This window comes from Triticum urartu, chromosome 4A (genome assembly GCF_056163025.1).
Source record: "Triticum urartu cultivar PI428250 chromosome 4A, HENAU_Tu73, whole genome shotgun sequence".
In the NCBI taxonomy this organism is placed as follows: domain Eukaryota; kingdom Viridiplantae; phylum Streptophyta; class Magnoliopsida; order Poales; family Poaceae; genus Triticum; species Triticum urartu.
In genome coordinates, this window is record NC_141876.1 from 603,199,811 (window position 1) to 603,213,162 (window position 13,352).

The 13,352-nt window shown below is 41.1% G+C and overlaps 1 protein-coding gene across 1 annotated transcript; it reads right to left on the reverse strand.

The window, feature by feature from the left end:
- Positions 1 to 641: 641 nt before the first annotated feature.
- On the reverse strand, positions 642 to 1,583 carry LOC147977180 (uncharacterized). Its single transcript, XM_087519915.1, has one exon. It carries the CDS (start codon positions 1,581 to 1,583, stop codon positions 642 to 644), a length of 942 nt encoding a protein of 313 aa, XP_087376041.1.
- Positions 1,584 to 13,352: the final 11,769 nt, after the last annotated feature.

The following is a 13,352-nucleotide window of genomic DNA, read 5'->3' on the forward strand; positions in this document are numbered from 1 at the left end:
AGTACCTTGTCTTCGCTAAAAGATGATCTCTTGGTAATAAGATAAGACAATTCTACCTATTGTAAAAGATGGTGTATATGATAAGGCTGTCTTAGATTGTACATGCTCACAGTGAGTATGTTTTGATTGCATCGACTCATCTATCCAGACAATTAACCAAACAAGCAATCTTTATGCTTTTCGAGACCACGCACATGCAGAGACAGGCGAAAACGACATGGTAGAAAATTAGCATTTGCTTATATATGCACGAGAGTGCATTGAGTTAACTAGCGAAATGGAAAGGCCTAGCACTACGCAACCATCATGCATGATAGATCATCCAGGCTTTGTTTTTCATCATCGAATGCATTGCTTGCATCAAAGAGGGCTGATCTCATCGTCCATGCATGCTCTATTAACTAGCAAAGATGTCTTCAAGCTTAAGAAGATCGAAAGTCAACATATAAAAAAATAATCAATTAATCTGCACATGAATTGCTGCCTTGCTCATCACCAGTACAATTAGCAACATCTTTCTTCTTAATCACCACATACATCAAAGCTAGACTAGCAACTAGACCATTGAGCTACACTAGCTTCTATATCCTGAAACATCTCCTGGCTGCAGATGTCGCGGTCTTCCATGGTACATTCGGCCATCACATTGTAGGGCATGCCACAGTCGTGTCGTCGCACAAGCCGAGCAGCTCATCTAACGTGCACCTGAAGGCGTCGTCTTCATCCTCTGCAGCGCTAGTGCCTTCTTGGACTTCGCCGTCGAGTTTGCCGGGCAAGAACCCCTGCGCCACCATAGCGTCATGGAGCTTGGGAAAATCTTGAAGCATGTCGGCGGTGAAGAACCCGCCTGGATCCACGCTGCCGTCGTCCACTACTCCGGGCGGCAACAATGTCTCGCCTTCGTCGGACATGAACCAGCGCCCATACTCGTGAAGCATCCCGGGTTGTTGGACGACCGGCGGTTCCTGGCGTCGTGGGGTTTGGGGACGTGGAGCATCCGGGTGCTGGACGTCGGCGGCCTTCCTTTTCTTGGAACCGGGAGCATTGATTACCTCGTCGTATGTGGTCTCGCTCCTGTGACGAGACACGCAGACCTTGCAGAGCACCAAGCCGTCTTGCTTGTCATCGCTGTACTCGTTCATGCACCAGCCGATCCTGATCCTCTCTTTCTCTCCCGGCAACTTCTTGACGTAGCTGAGGTTTCGTCTATGGCCTACGAGTTTACCTTGGTTGTCTAGCACGGGGATCCCGCCCTTCTCCGAGTGCCAGTAGTAACCCTCGCCGGCGTCGGCCACGCCGCGCTGCCGCCTCCCGCCACCGCGGCCGCCTTTGGTCTGGTGACGACGGGCAGGGGTGAAGAAGTACCAGACGCCCCCTTTCCCGTCGCCCTTGTCCGTTCCTTGCGCGTGTTGATACATCTCGACGAGGTCGCCGGGGGCGGCGGAGTAGGCGTCGAACTCGTGGATGAGGCGGCTGGCGAAGGAGGCGTCGGCGATCCGTGGGCGGAGGAACTTGGTGATCAGCTCGTGCTCGGCTGGGTCGAAGGCGTAGCCGGCGGGAGGATCCAGCTTGCCGTCGGCCATCGCAGAGCTAGCTAGGTACGCAGTAGCTAGGGCACGAGATGGATGGATCGTGCGTGTAACCCTGGCTTGCTAGCTGCTTGCCTTGCCTAGCTGGGTACGTAGCTAGCTTAGGCTTAGCTTATATGGATAGGAGTTGTATGTATGATCGGCCCTACGTACTATCGACTACGACCCGAAGATGGAATGCAGCAATTCGAACGTAAAATGGAATGCATGTGCGCGTCTTGTCGTCGCTGGATCCGCTTCGGATGCGCGAGCGATTGGATCATGTATGCATGCATGCATGCTTATTCGCCAAAGCAGCCGAACCAGACCCGTTCCGGGCGCGCGCGTGCGTGCTTATTATTTTCAGAATGAACAAATCCTGAACGTATCAAAGTATCAATCCCGGTTTGAGAGGCTCGGACGCTGGCCGGGCCTCGGCAGTCATCTATCCCAGTTCGGCTGGGATCTTTAGTCCCGATTGGTGGCAGGAGCCGGGACTAAAGGGTAGGACATTAGTCCGGGTTTTAGACACAAACCGGGACTAAAGTTTTGCCTATATAGCAGCTCGCGTCGCTGCACCTTCCCGCTCGGTAATACTCCGTCGCAGCACCGACGACCCCGACGTTGCTCCATTGCTTCACCACGCCACCCGGTGATGCTCCATCGCAGCAGCACTGAAGGCCACAGACAGTGCTACGACGCCATACGATAGTCTCTGCGACATCCGACAGAAATAGTTCGTATTAAAAAAGTGCTTACTCGTTTCAAAATATCTAATACATCTGAAAATTGTTTGAATATTCTAAATAAAATGTTCTTGTACTTTCAAATAGGATTTACCTATTTAAAAAAATTATTTAGTTCATAAAAAAATCATGTATTCAAAAAGAAATTTCATGTATTTACAAAGATGTTCATATATTTCGGAATATGTCCCTGTAGTTATTAAAGTATTCTCACATTAAAAAATATATTCACATAATTTTGGAAAATAATCATTTATGACGTAAAACATAAAATACACTTGAAATTAGTTATCCTGTATTTAAGAAAATCCTCATCATATACAAAATAAAGTTCATTGTGTTAAAAAATATACATCGTTTATTGAAAATGTGTACATTATGTGTTTAAAAAAGTCATGTGTAATGTTATGTTCTAATTGAAAAAGTAAAATAAGTAAGAAGAAATTCACAGCAAATAAAGAAAGAGAAAAATGTGGAAAACAACAACAACAACAACAACAACAACAACAAAGAGGGGAATAAACAAAGAGGCAAAGATAATAAAAATAAATCAAGAAAAAAATGGAATGCAAAAAAAAGACCCACAAGAAACCAGTCGAAAACAAGAAAAAGATAATATCATGAACAAAAATTAGGAAGAAACACGAAGAAGAGAGCCATGTGTTCAAGGACCTAAAAGTAACCAGCACATCACATGTGCATAGCGGGCCATGGCCCTTCTTAGGTGTTCTACAGGTGAGCTCTAGCTAATGCTCAGTCCAAGCGATATATATATATCATTTTTTTTGCCACCCCAAAACACGTCTAGTAAAATGTGTCACAGCCCACCCTGAGATCTCCTAACCTTTTATATACATCCTCCGTCTCATAATATAAGAATTTTTTGGCACTACACTAGTGTCAAAAACGTCTTACATTACGGGACGGAGGGAATATATTATAGAAACAAACAAAACATAAAAAATATACATATTTAACCCTAAAACCATAGTACGAAAAGATAGTTATTGGCCAACCTTGGCCTAAAAACGTGGATCTGCCGCTGGTTTATTAAGCTAGCAATGCCTACTGAAACAGTCCGTCTATTATGAATCTTAAATTAAATACTTGAATAATTAAAAATTGTATAATGCCATCAATATGTTTTGACGCAAGCTAGAAGGTAGAGTATTTTTGAAGTTAAATATACATGTATCAAGTAACCGGTGCAGCTAGACTCGCATGATCGAGATAAACATTTATTTTGTAACCCTACCATGTAATTAATTAAACAAAAACATTTGCTAATGATTACAGAAATTCTAATGCACAGACGGTTGAATTCTTTTTACGTTTTTATCAATATTTTTAAATGTTGTTTTTTCCATGTCTTTGAAGTTTTTATTTTATTTTTAAATTGTAGTTTTGTTATTTATTTATCGAGGTATTCATTTATATTTTGTTATTTTTATATGCATAATCATGACAAAAAGCCACGACTCCGCGTGCACTATGTCATCTCCCTCTGTTAAGCCCCTATGCCCTCACTCATTCATTCAAACTAGATGACACCCTGCACGTTGTTGCGGGAATTGTTGTAGGAAAAATGGGATATGTTAGACAAATGAAATATAAATAATTTGGATATGCTTTCAGCCATATCGTTTCTTGGCTAGAATAAAACCATTTCATGAGATTGAACAATGCAGAACTGGCTAGAAAAAATACATAACATTTCTTTTAAAAAAATATTAACATTAGTGGTTTCAGTTCCCACTGGCAAAATATCATGGCCCTTCCAAACATTTGTTCATCGAATCGCCCACAAAGAATAAACAAATATATCACAAATCAAATTGGCATTGGAGATTTGCTTCAGATGTGGTAATGATTCTTCTTATTTGCCCACATCATAACTCACTACTTATCTTCATGGCGAAGAAAACAAAAAATCACCTCCATTAACAGGAACAGAGTGCCGGCACTTGAAAAGTGGGAAACATAATAGTGTGTAAGAGTTGATGACAGCGAGAACATAAATTGCCAATTCAGTTTGTCCCATAATTTCTGCACATAAAAAGCCGAACCACTCCTACATTTAGTGAAGGCAACATTATACAACAATTAGCATGAAAAAAGTTCCATGATGAAATAAAATGGTGATGCAATTTTGACTTAATAAGGCAAGACCATTCAAGGATCTTTTGAACTGAGCATGGTGATGATCTTTTGGCGAATAACTGAACATGACAATTCATAAGCATATTATGCATTCAATATTCTATTCTAGATAATATTTTAAGTCTGTAATATTCATTTTTTTGAGTAATATTCATTTTTTTGAGTAATATTCATGGTTTGGGAAGTTAGGATAACCTGTTCCAAAACAAAGGCATGTATGTAAACCGAACAAATATGAAAATGAAGAGAGAATGGTGAAGTAAATCTTACAGATTCCGCAAAGGTGAACATAATTAGATTAAAGGTGTTGAATTGAAGTAGTTATATAGGAGTCAAAGGATAAAAATCTGTAAGGAAAATTAAAGGAGGTTATGTTCTTACGTATATAGAATTGAATGAAGATTTGCTTCAGAGGTGGTAACGATTCTTTTTTTTGAGGAACTGGGACAGTGGAGAGGCTCCCACTGTCAAATATATTATATATTGCACACAAATACAAAGGTGTTTACATCATGTACAAGGTTCACCCCATCTACTTTGTAGTGGGGTTAAGCTAACTTAAAGGAGTGTATCTAATCAGAGGGTAGGGAATCTAAGAGTAAGAAGATAAACTCTTTCTTATTATCTTTAACCCTATATTGAAGGAGACTGAAATCTTCTTTGAATCTGCTCAGCCAAGAGTGATAGGATGGGTTTATGTCTCTGAAGAGTTTATTGTTCCTTTCTTTCCAAATGCTCCGAGATGCTTGAAGGATGATCTCCATGAACAAAGGCCTGCCCCAAATGATTTTAGCTTGTTCTAACCAGGACAATCGAGTGGCTTGGTCCCCAGGGTCTAGACCAAAGGTTGCCCAACAATTTCTGCTGAATGGGCAAGTGAGAATCATGTGATCAATGTCTTCTTCTTTTTGGCCGCAAAACAAACAGTTGAGATTAGTGCCAATGTTATAGTGTCTCCTTTTCAGTATGTTTCCTGTATTCAATCTATCAGACAGCATGAGCCATCCAAATACCTTGAGCTTGGCATTGACTTTTGATTTCCATAGCCATTGGTAAGTCTTATGGGCCTTCATATCCCTGAAGTAGAATTTATAGTATTTGCTGGCTGAAAATTCTCTTCCTTTCCAAGGATAAGTCCAGACATCTTTTGCATTCTGGCTGGTGTCTAGTGTAATGTGTGTCACTAAGTTTTGTATATCTTGTAGTTCTCCCAAGGCTTGTGTAGAGAGTGGCAGAAAGAATGCTTCTTCCAAAGAGGTTATGGTCAAGAAATCTTTGACTGAGCAATCTTCATTTCTGATATAAGAAAATGCCCTAGGATGTGTGTCAGCTAATACTTCTTCCAACCACAGGTCTTTCCACATTAGTACATTATCCCCACATTTCATGTCCACCTTTGAAATCCCTCTAAAGATGGGGGTAAGTTTGAGGATGTCCCTCCACCGGAAAGATCCACATGGGTCAGATGCATGTGGAATTTTATTAGTATAGTAGGTGGTCCAAATCAGTTCCACCCAGGGGAGGTCATGACAATTGTAGAATTTGTGTAAATATTTGAGAAGGAGAGCATCACTTTGTATCTTGAGATTTATGATTCCCAGCCCACCACTCTTCTTTGGTCTGCACACTCTATCCCATGCAGCTGGAGAGTTGCATTTTTCACCTTGTTCTGTTTTCTTTGTCCAGAGGCATCTCCTTCTTAATTTATCCAACAGATCTAGGATTTTGGGTGGGAATCTCAGAGTGCATAGGGAAAAAATTGTAAGTGAGGTGATGACTGTGTTTAGTAAGGACAATTTGGAGCCATAAGACATCAGGGACAAAGTAGATGTGAGCCTTCTTTCCATGTTACAGACAATAGGCATTAAATCCTGGACAGATGGTTTGGATGTCCCAAGGGGTAATCCCAGGTAAGTGAATGGCATCCTTCCGATAGTACAACCGAAGAGTTGAGCAATTTCTGTACTTAGTGCCTCATCACAATTTATTGGTATCAATGTTGATTTATGGAAGTTGATTTTGAGACCAATTGAAGTGGCATAGTCAGTGAGAATATTTTCCATTGTTTGTGCTTGATCAGGGCATGCTGGCATAATGATAATAGTGTCGTCAGCATATTGGATGACTGGATAATCAATTTGACTTTGTCTAGGGAAGGGTAGCTGGAGAAATCCATGTCTCAAGGCATCATTAATGGCTGCTTGTAAGAGATCAGCAGCCAACACAAAAATGAGTGGAGAGAGTGGATCACCCTGTCGAACACCACTTTTACAAATGAATTGTCTGCCCGGTACACCATTTAGGAGAACAGATGATTTGCCAGTAGAAAATAAAGATTTGATACATTGAAGCCATTTATCATTAAATCCCATATGTTTCATTATGTCTAGCATTGCAGCATGTTCAATGGTGTCGAATGCTTTGGCAAAGTCTAATTTGAGTCGTACAATCTTATTCCTGGAGTTCTGGCATTGGTGTATGTACTCAAAGGCCCAAGCGAGGCAGTCTTGGATTGCTTCGCCCTTAATAAAACCGTATTGATTCCTGTGAATAATCTTCAGAATGATCTTCTGTAGACGATTGGCAAGTAGTTTTGTAATCACTTTGAGACAGCAGTTTAAGAGTGTAATAGGTCTGAAGTCATTTACTGAAGCCGGAGAGGGAATTTTAGGAATGAGGGTAATGTATCCTTCATTGATACTCTCCAGGTTTAAGGTACCAGCATGGAATTGATCACATAGTTTGTAGAAATCTTCCTTAATAATATGCCAGCTGGTTTTGAGAAATAGGCCTGTGAAACCATCTGGTCCTGGAGCTCTATCTGCAGGCATTTCTTTGATGACATTGTCAATTTCTTCTCTGGAGAATGGGAGTGTTAATTGGTCAAGGTCATTCCTTTTTTTGATTATATTTGCTAGGTTGAATTTCATTTGAAAAGTTCCAGAAGTTCCCAATCTCTGTTTGAAATTTTGGTATATTAAAGCTTCTTTTCCAATGTGGTCTTCAATAATAGTGTCATCATCCATTTTAAGAGAGGAATAGTATTCCTTCGATACCTTTCAGATGCCATTGCCTTGAAAAATTTAGGATCCTCATCACCAAATTTAGCCCATCTTATGGTACATCTTTTCCTCCAGTATTGTTTTTGGTAGTCTAATAAACGGAGTAGATGCTTTTTGAGAATTCTTCTGAAGTTCCTCTCTGGGGTTGTAAGAATTCTTATATTTTCCAATGAGTCCAAATCAGCCAGTGTGATATTAGAGTTAGCTATGGCAGTAGCAAGTTTGGAAATGTGTTTGCTCCATTTTTAAGCTCATATATGAGTGTTTTGAATTTCCTGGAGACAATTGTGGCATAGTTGTCTGAATGTACAGGTTTACTCCAAGAAGAAGATACCAAATCCATGAAGCCAGGGTGTTGGATCCAATAGGATTCAAACCTAAAAAGATTACTTCTAGGGATCTCTGTTTCAATGGATATCACACAAGGTATATGATCTGAGACTGGTTTAGAGAGAGGTTTTACAATGGTGTTGGGGTATGATGTGGTCCAATTAGTTGAAGTGAAAAAACCAGTCTAACTGTTCAAGTAAGGGATCATCCTGCATGTTACTCCAAGTAAAAGTTCTTCCTTTTAGAGGAAGTTCAATCAGGCCCTGTGTACGGATGAAATCATTGAAAGTGATCATATCATTAATGTTTCCACCAGGTTTATTTCTATTAGTGGGGCTGCGGATGTAGTTGAAATCTCCCACTAAAAGCCAGTCTTCATTGTTGGGTATATTAAGGTTGAGTAACCAGTTTGTGTATTCAATTCGGGCATCACCGTGGCAAGGACCATATATGTTAACCAGGGTCCACATTTGGGCAGGGTGTGTGGATTTAAAGTGAATTACTAGGGCAAATTCCTCCTCAATCAACACTGTGCTAGTAAAGATAGCACTATTCCAGATAGTTACAATACCACCTGATGCACCCCGTGAAGGGATGAAAGCAAATTTGTCAAAGCGTTTGGGGGCAACAGGACTTAATATAAGAATTATCAAAGGCAGACTTTTTAGTTGAATGAAAAAATAGGCTGACCTTCCTTCGACTATTTTTGTATCATCTTCCTTCAACTGCTGAGACCAATACTTGTCAACACTTTCGGGTGTGCATATATGCGAAAGTAACTCACAACATTAAAACATGAGAATGATTGGAAGCGAACTAATCCAGACAAAATCTTTCTTTACTCCGTAATTCAGACCAAAGTAACCTGCGAAACATCAAGATATATTGATTATTCTGAAATATGTTGAAAACACATCAGTAATTAAAAATAGAATATGTATTGCACAACAAAGAAGATTATGGATATCATACCATCAAAGGAGATTTATGCATTTTGTAAGATAATTTCTTCAGAGGTCTCTGATGTCTACTACACAACTTTATTCTTGTAGACACGTGTTGGGCCTCCAAGCACAGAGTTTTGTAGGATAGTAGCAATTTTCCCTCAAGTGGATGACCTAAGGTTTATCAATCCGTGAGAGGTGTAGGATGAAGATGGTCTCTCTCAAACGACCCTGCAACCAAATACAAGAAATCTCTTGTGTCCCCAACACACCCAATACAATGGCAAATTGTATAGGTGCACTAGTTCGGCGAAGAGATAGTGATAAAAGTGTAATATGGATGGTAGAAATATATTTTTATAATCTGAATAAATAAAAACAGCAAGGTACCAAATAGTAAACGGGCACAAAAACGGTATTGCAATGCTTGAAAATGAGGCCTAGGGTCCATACTTTCACTAGTGCAACCTCTCAACAATGCTAATATAATTGGATCATATAACCATCCCTCAGCATGCAACGAAGAATCAAATGAACCAAGGGATCATATTAATCATCCTAGCATTCATCCTTCGGTAAGCACAAAGGGAGATTAAACAATGTATGAGTTGAAGAGTTACTCTCATTAGAAGGTGGGCACGGGTAGCTAATCCGCTCTTCCTCCTTTTGTTCTTTGCTCTCCTCGTCATCTTTTTCATCTAATGAGCTCACAGTGTCATCAATTTCTTCTTCCATAGATTCCTGCAAAATATTAGTCTCTTTTGGACAACGGAAACTTTCTAAATAACTCATTAATATCGGCATTATATTTATAATTCTCATAGCAATATTTAAGTATAGCATAATTTTCAGGTCTGTAAACAGCATCATCAAAATTTTCACACTTTTCAAACAAAGATTCAATTTCATAAGCACCCTTAAAAGCAATTCCACATCGTAGTAATCATATATAACACTAGCATAAGAAGCCAATGTTTCATTATCATTAAATTTACATGAAAAGGGAAGGTGTGGAGCCTTCATCCTAGAGCAACAAGTATAATCATATCTCCGACATAAATTCCAAGCATACTTTCTCTGATTGGATCATATGCACTTATGATTGGAACTCTAGCAAGCGTCCGGAACTACTAAAGATCATTAAAGTAAAACCCAACCATAGCATTAAATTATCAAGTCCTCTTTACTGCCATATGCAAACAACCTACTTACTTGGGTCTGTGCTTCTGTCACTCACGCCACCCACCATAAGAGAATCATGAACATATTTCAAACCCTACAGCGGGGATCCCTCACGCTTGCGCGACACGGAGAGCACCGTAGGACAGCACCAATAATAAAACATACAACTCAAACCAATCACGATCATCAATTAACCCATAGGACAAAACAGATCTACTCAAACATCATAGGATAGCCATACATCATTGGGAAATAATATATAGAGTTAAGCACCATGTTTAAGTAGAGATTACAGCGGGGAGAAGAGGTGTTACACCGCTGCATAGAGGGGAGAGAGTTGGTGATGATGGCGGCGAAGTTGTTGGTGTAGATCGCCATCACGATGATGGCCCCAGCGGCATTCCGGCGCCACCGGGAGAGAGGGGGAGAGAGCCCCCTCCTTCTTCTTCTTCCTTGGCTCCCCCTAGATGGGAGAAGGGTTTCCCCTCTGGTCCTTGGCCTCCATGGCGCGGAGGGGCGGGAGCCCCTCCGAGATTTGATCTATCTCTCTATTTCTCTTCGTTTCGCGACCCTGTTTTCTGGCCTTTCACCGTTTCTTAAATTCCCGGAGATCCGTAACTCCGATTGGGCTGAAATTTTAACAAGATTTTATCTAGATATTATCTTTCTTGCGGCCAAAGAAGGGCACAAACCGCCTTACGGGTGGCCACAAGCCTCCCAGGCGCGCCCAGGGTAGGGGGCGCACCCCTAGGGCTTGTGGGCCCCTCAGACATTGTCTCACGTTGATTCTTTTTCCTCAAAATCACATATATTCCAAAAAAAATCTCCATAAATTTTTATCGCATTTGGACTCCGTTTGTTATGGATTTTCTGCGAAAAAACATGCAACAAACAGGAACTGACACTAGGCACTAGATCAATATCTTAGTCCCATAAATAACATAAAAAGTTACCAAAAGTATACAAAAGTTATAGAATATTGGCATGAAACAATCAAAAGTTATAGAAACAACGGAGACGTATCAAGGCATGTCGCACAGACCCCAGCCATTGTCGCAGTAGTCACACTCAGGGATCCTATTTTCCTCAGACATTTCTTATGTTCATAATTCAAAGATTAAACTTCTGAAATTCAATGTATGTACTACAAAAACTAAATTAGATCATTATTATTCATCACGGGTTGACTTTCGGTCTGTCGATTCTTCCCTGAAAACACTCATCTCATGTGGTGTATATGGTGGGCACTCCCTCTCTGATATATTTGACCGTCAGTGATGGTCGCTCCTCGTTCGTCCCCGAGTGCATTACACCAAATTGTCTAGCAGACGGGAACGAAGGAGAAGCGATCCCCCACGACAATAGTCGGGATTCTTCCCATCTGACATTTGCGACCGTCGGTGATGGAAGCTCCTACTTTCATTTGAAAGTGCATTGCACCAAAATTTCTAGCACCTTCAAATGAAGAAGAAGCTCCCCTCACGACAACAGTCAGATTCTTGTTCTCTCATATATGGTGGACACTCTCTGTCATTTATTTTTCGACCGTCGGTGATGGTCGCTCTTCTCTTCCTTCCCATGCATTACCAAAAGGTCTATCACAAGAAAGAAGAGGAAGAGCGACCCCCATGACAACAGTCGGCATTCTTCTTCTCTCATATATGGTGGACACTCTCCCTCACTTTTTTTGACTGTCATGTATGGAACCCCGACAGACTTAAAGCCAACCCAAAATGCCCTTTAAGTCTCTTTCTGGCAAATCCAAGGCACTCAATATTTCCTACATTCTAGCACAAGCCATGCAATAATTCACAGAAAAATCCAGCATGACCTTTGCTAAAAAGGATATATCGAGCGCCCGAAATTTGCGGGAACGAAAATTAATCAACACTTCGGCAAAACATAGGCCACTCGGAGGTGTTCCCTCCAAACATAGGCCGCTTGGGCAAACACATATACTTCATTTTCCAAATATTCATGTGTGACAGCACTACTAGTACACAACACCACATATCACATGTCTATATCTCCATCATATTTGAGAAACACTAGTACACAACACTAGATATACATGTTTACTCACTATAGACGATCGTTGTCGAGGATGCGGGTGTCGTCGGTGATCTTCTGGGTGTCATCGACCGGCTCGTCGGTGATATACCCATGCGCCACACGTGAGCATTTATATAGAAAGTTTCAAATTTTGCATGCTCATTGCATTTCAGTGGTTTAGTTTTGACAACAAGCATAACATTTCATTTTTTTTGCAAAACCATTTCATTTCATTAGCTCTCTCTCTCTCTCAAAATTCACTAGGCATCAACTACATCCAAACCTATGAACAAAATTAGTAAAATTTTGAAATTTCTATACCTAAATTAATACTAAATGTTTTTATAACGGAACTACTAACATTTTCTATAACAACATTATACCTCAACATTCATAGTACTTTCTACAATGAAACTACTTAAATTTTCTATAACAACATAATACCTAAAAAATTGTCTAACATTTCTATAGCATAGAGGAGAGGTGGGAGGAGGGAGGAGTGAGGAGGAGGAGGGAGGAGAGAGAGGAGGAGGAAGGAGTAGGGTGGCTGGAGGAGAGGGAAGAGGGCGCGGCCGGGAGGAGGGAGGAGGGCGGTGGGAGGAGGAGGGAGGAGGGTCGCGGCATATATCGAGGAAGGAGGAGGGAGGACGACGGCAATGCGGTGGCGACAGTGGGAGGGAGGCAGAGTGAGGCAATGAGGAGTGAGGGGAGGGAGAAGGTCGGGCGCGGGGAGTTGGATAAGGTGGCATTAGCAGTAGCGCTGGTCCCGGGAGCGCGCTACTGCTAAGGCCAATAGCAGTAGCGCGGGTCAGCGGCCAGCTCTGCTGCTAAGTGGGGCCCACCTGCTGGCACAGTGCACACACATAGCAGCAGCGGTGGGTCATAGGCTTGCGCTACTGCTATAATTTTAGTAGTAGCTAGCGTGGGATTTGCAGGCTGCGCTACTAGTACGGGTAGCCCCGGTAGGGTGGCGTTGGGACCACTTAGCAGTAGCGCTTCCTGGTTGTCCCACCTCTCCTCCCGCCTGCCCCTATTCGACCGACCCATGAGCGGGGTTGTACGCCCCAGTTTTTCTATTTCATTTTTTTATCTTTTATCTTTTTTTCTGTTTTTAATTTTTCTTCTTTAAAACAATTTCCATATTTCAAAAAAGTAAATTTTTGAAAAATGTTCCAGAAATAATAAGATGTTCATAATTTAAAGAATGTTCATGATTTGAAAAAAACATGTTTGCATATTGAAACAAAATCGTGAATTAAAAAAATATTCATTAATTTCACAAAAATATACATTGATTCAAAAAATGTT

Bases quoted from the DNA above. Each gene is read 5' to 3' on its own strand.
- LOC147977180 (XM_087519915.1), bottom strand. From the start codon at position 1,583: ATGGCCGACGGCAAGCTGGATCCTCCCGCCGGCTACGCCTTCGACCCA.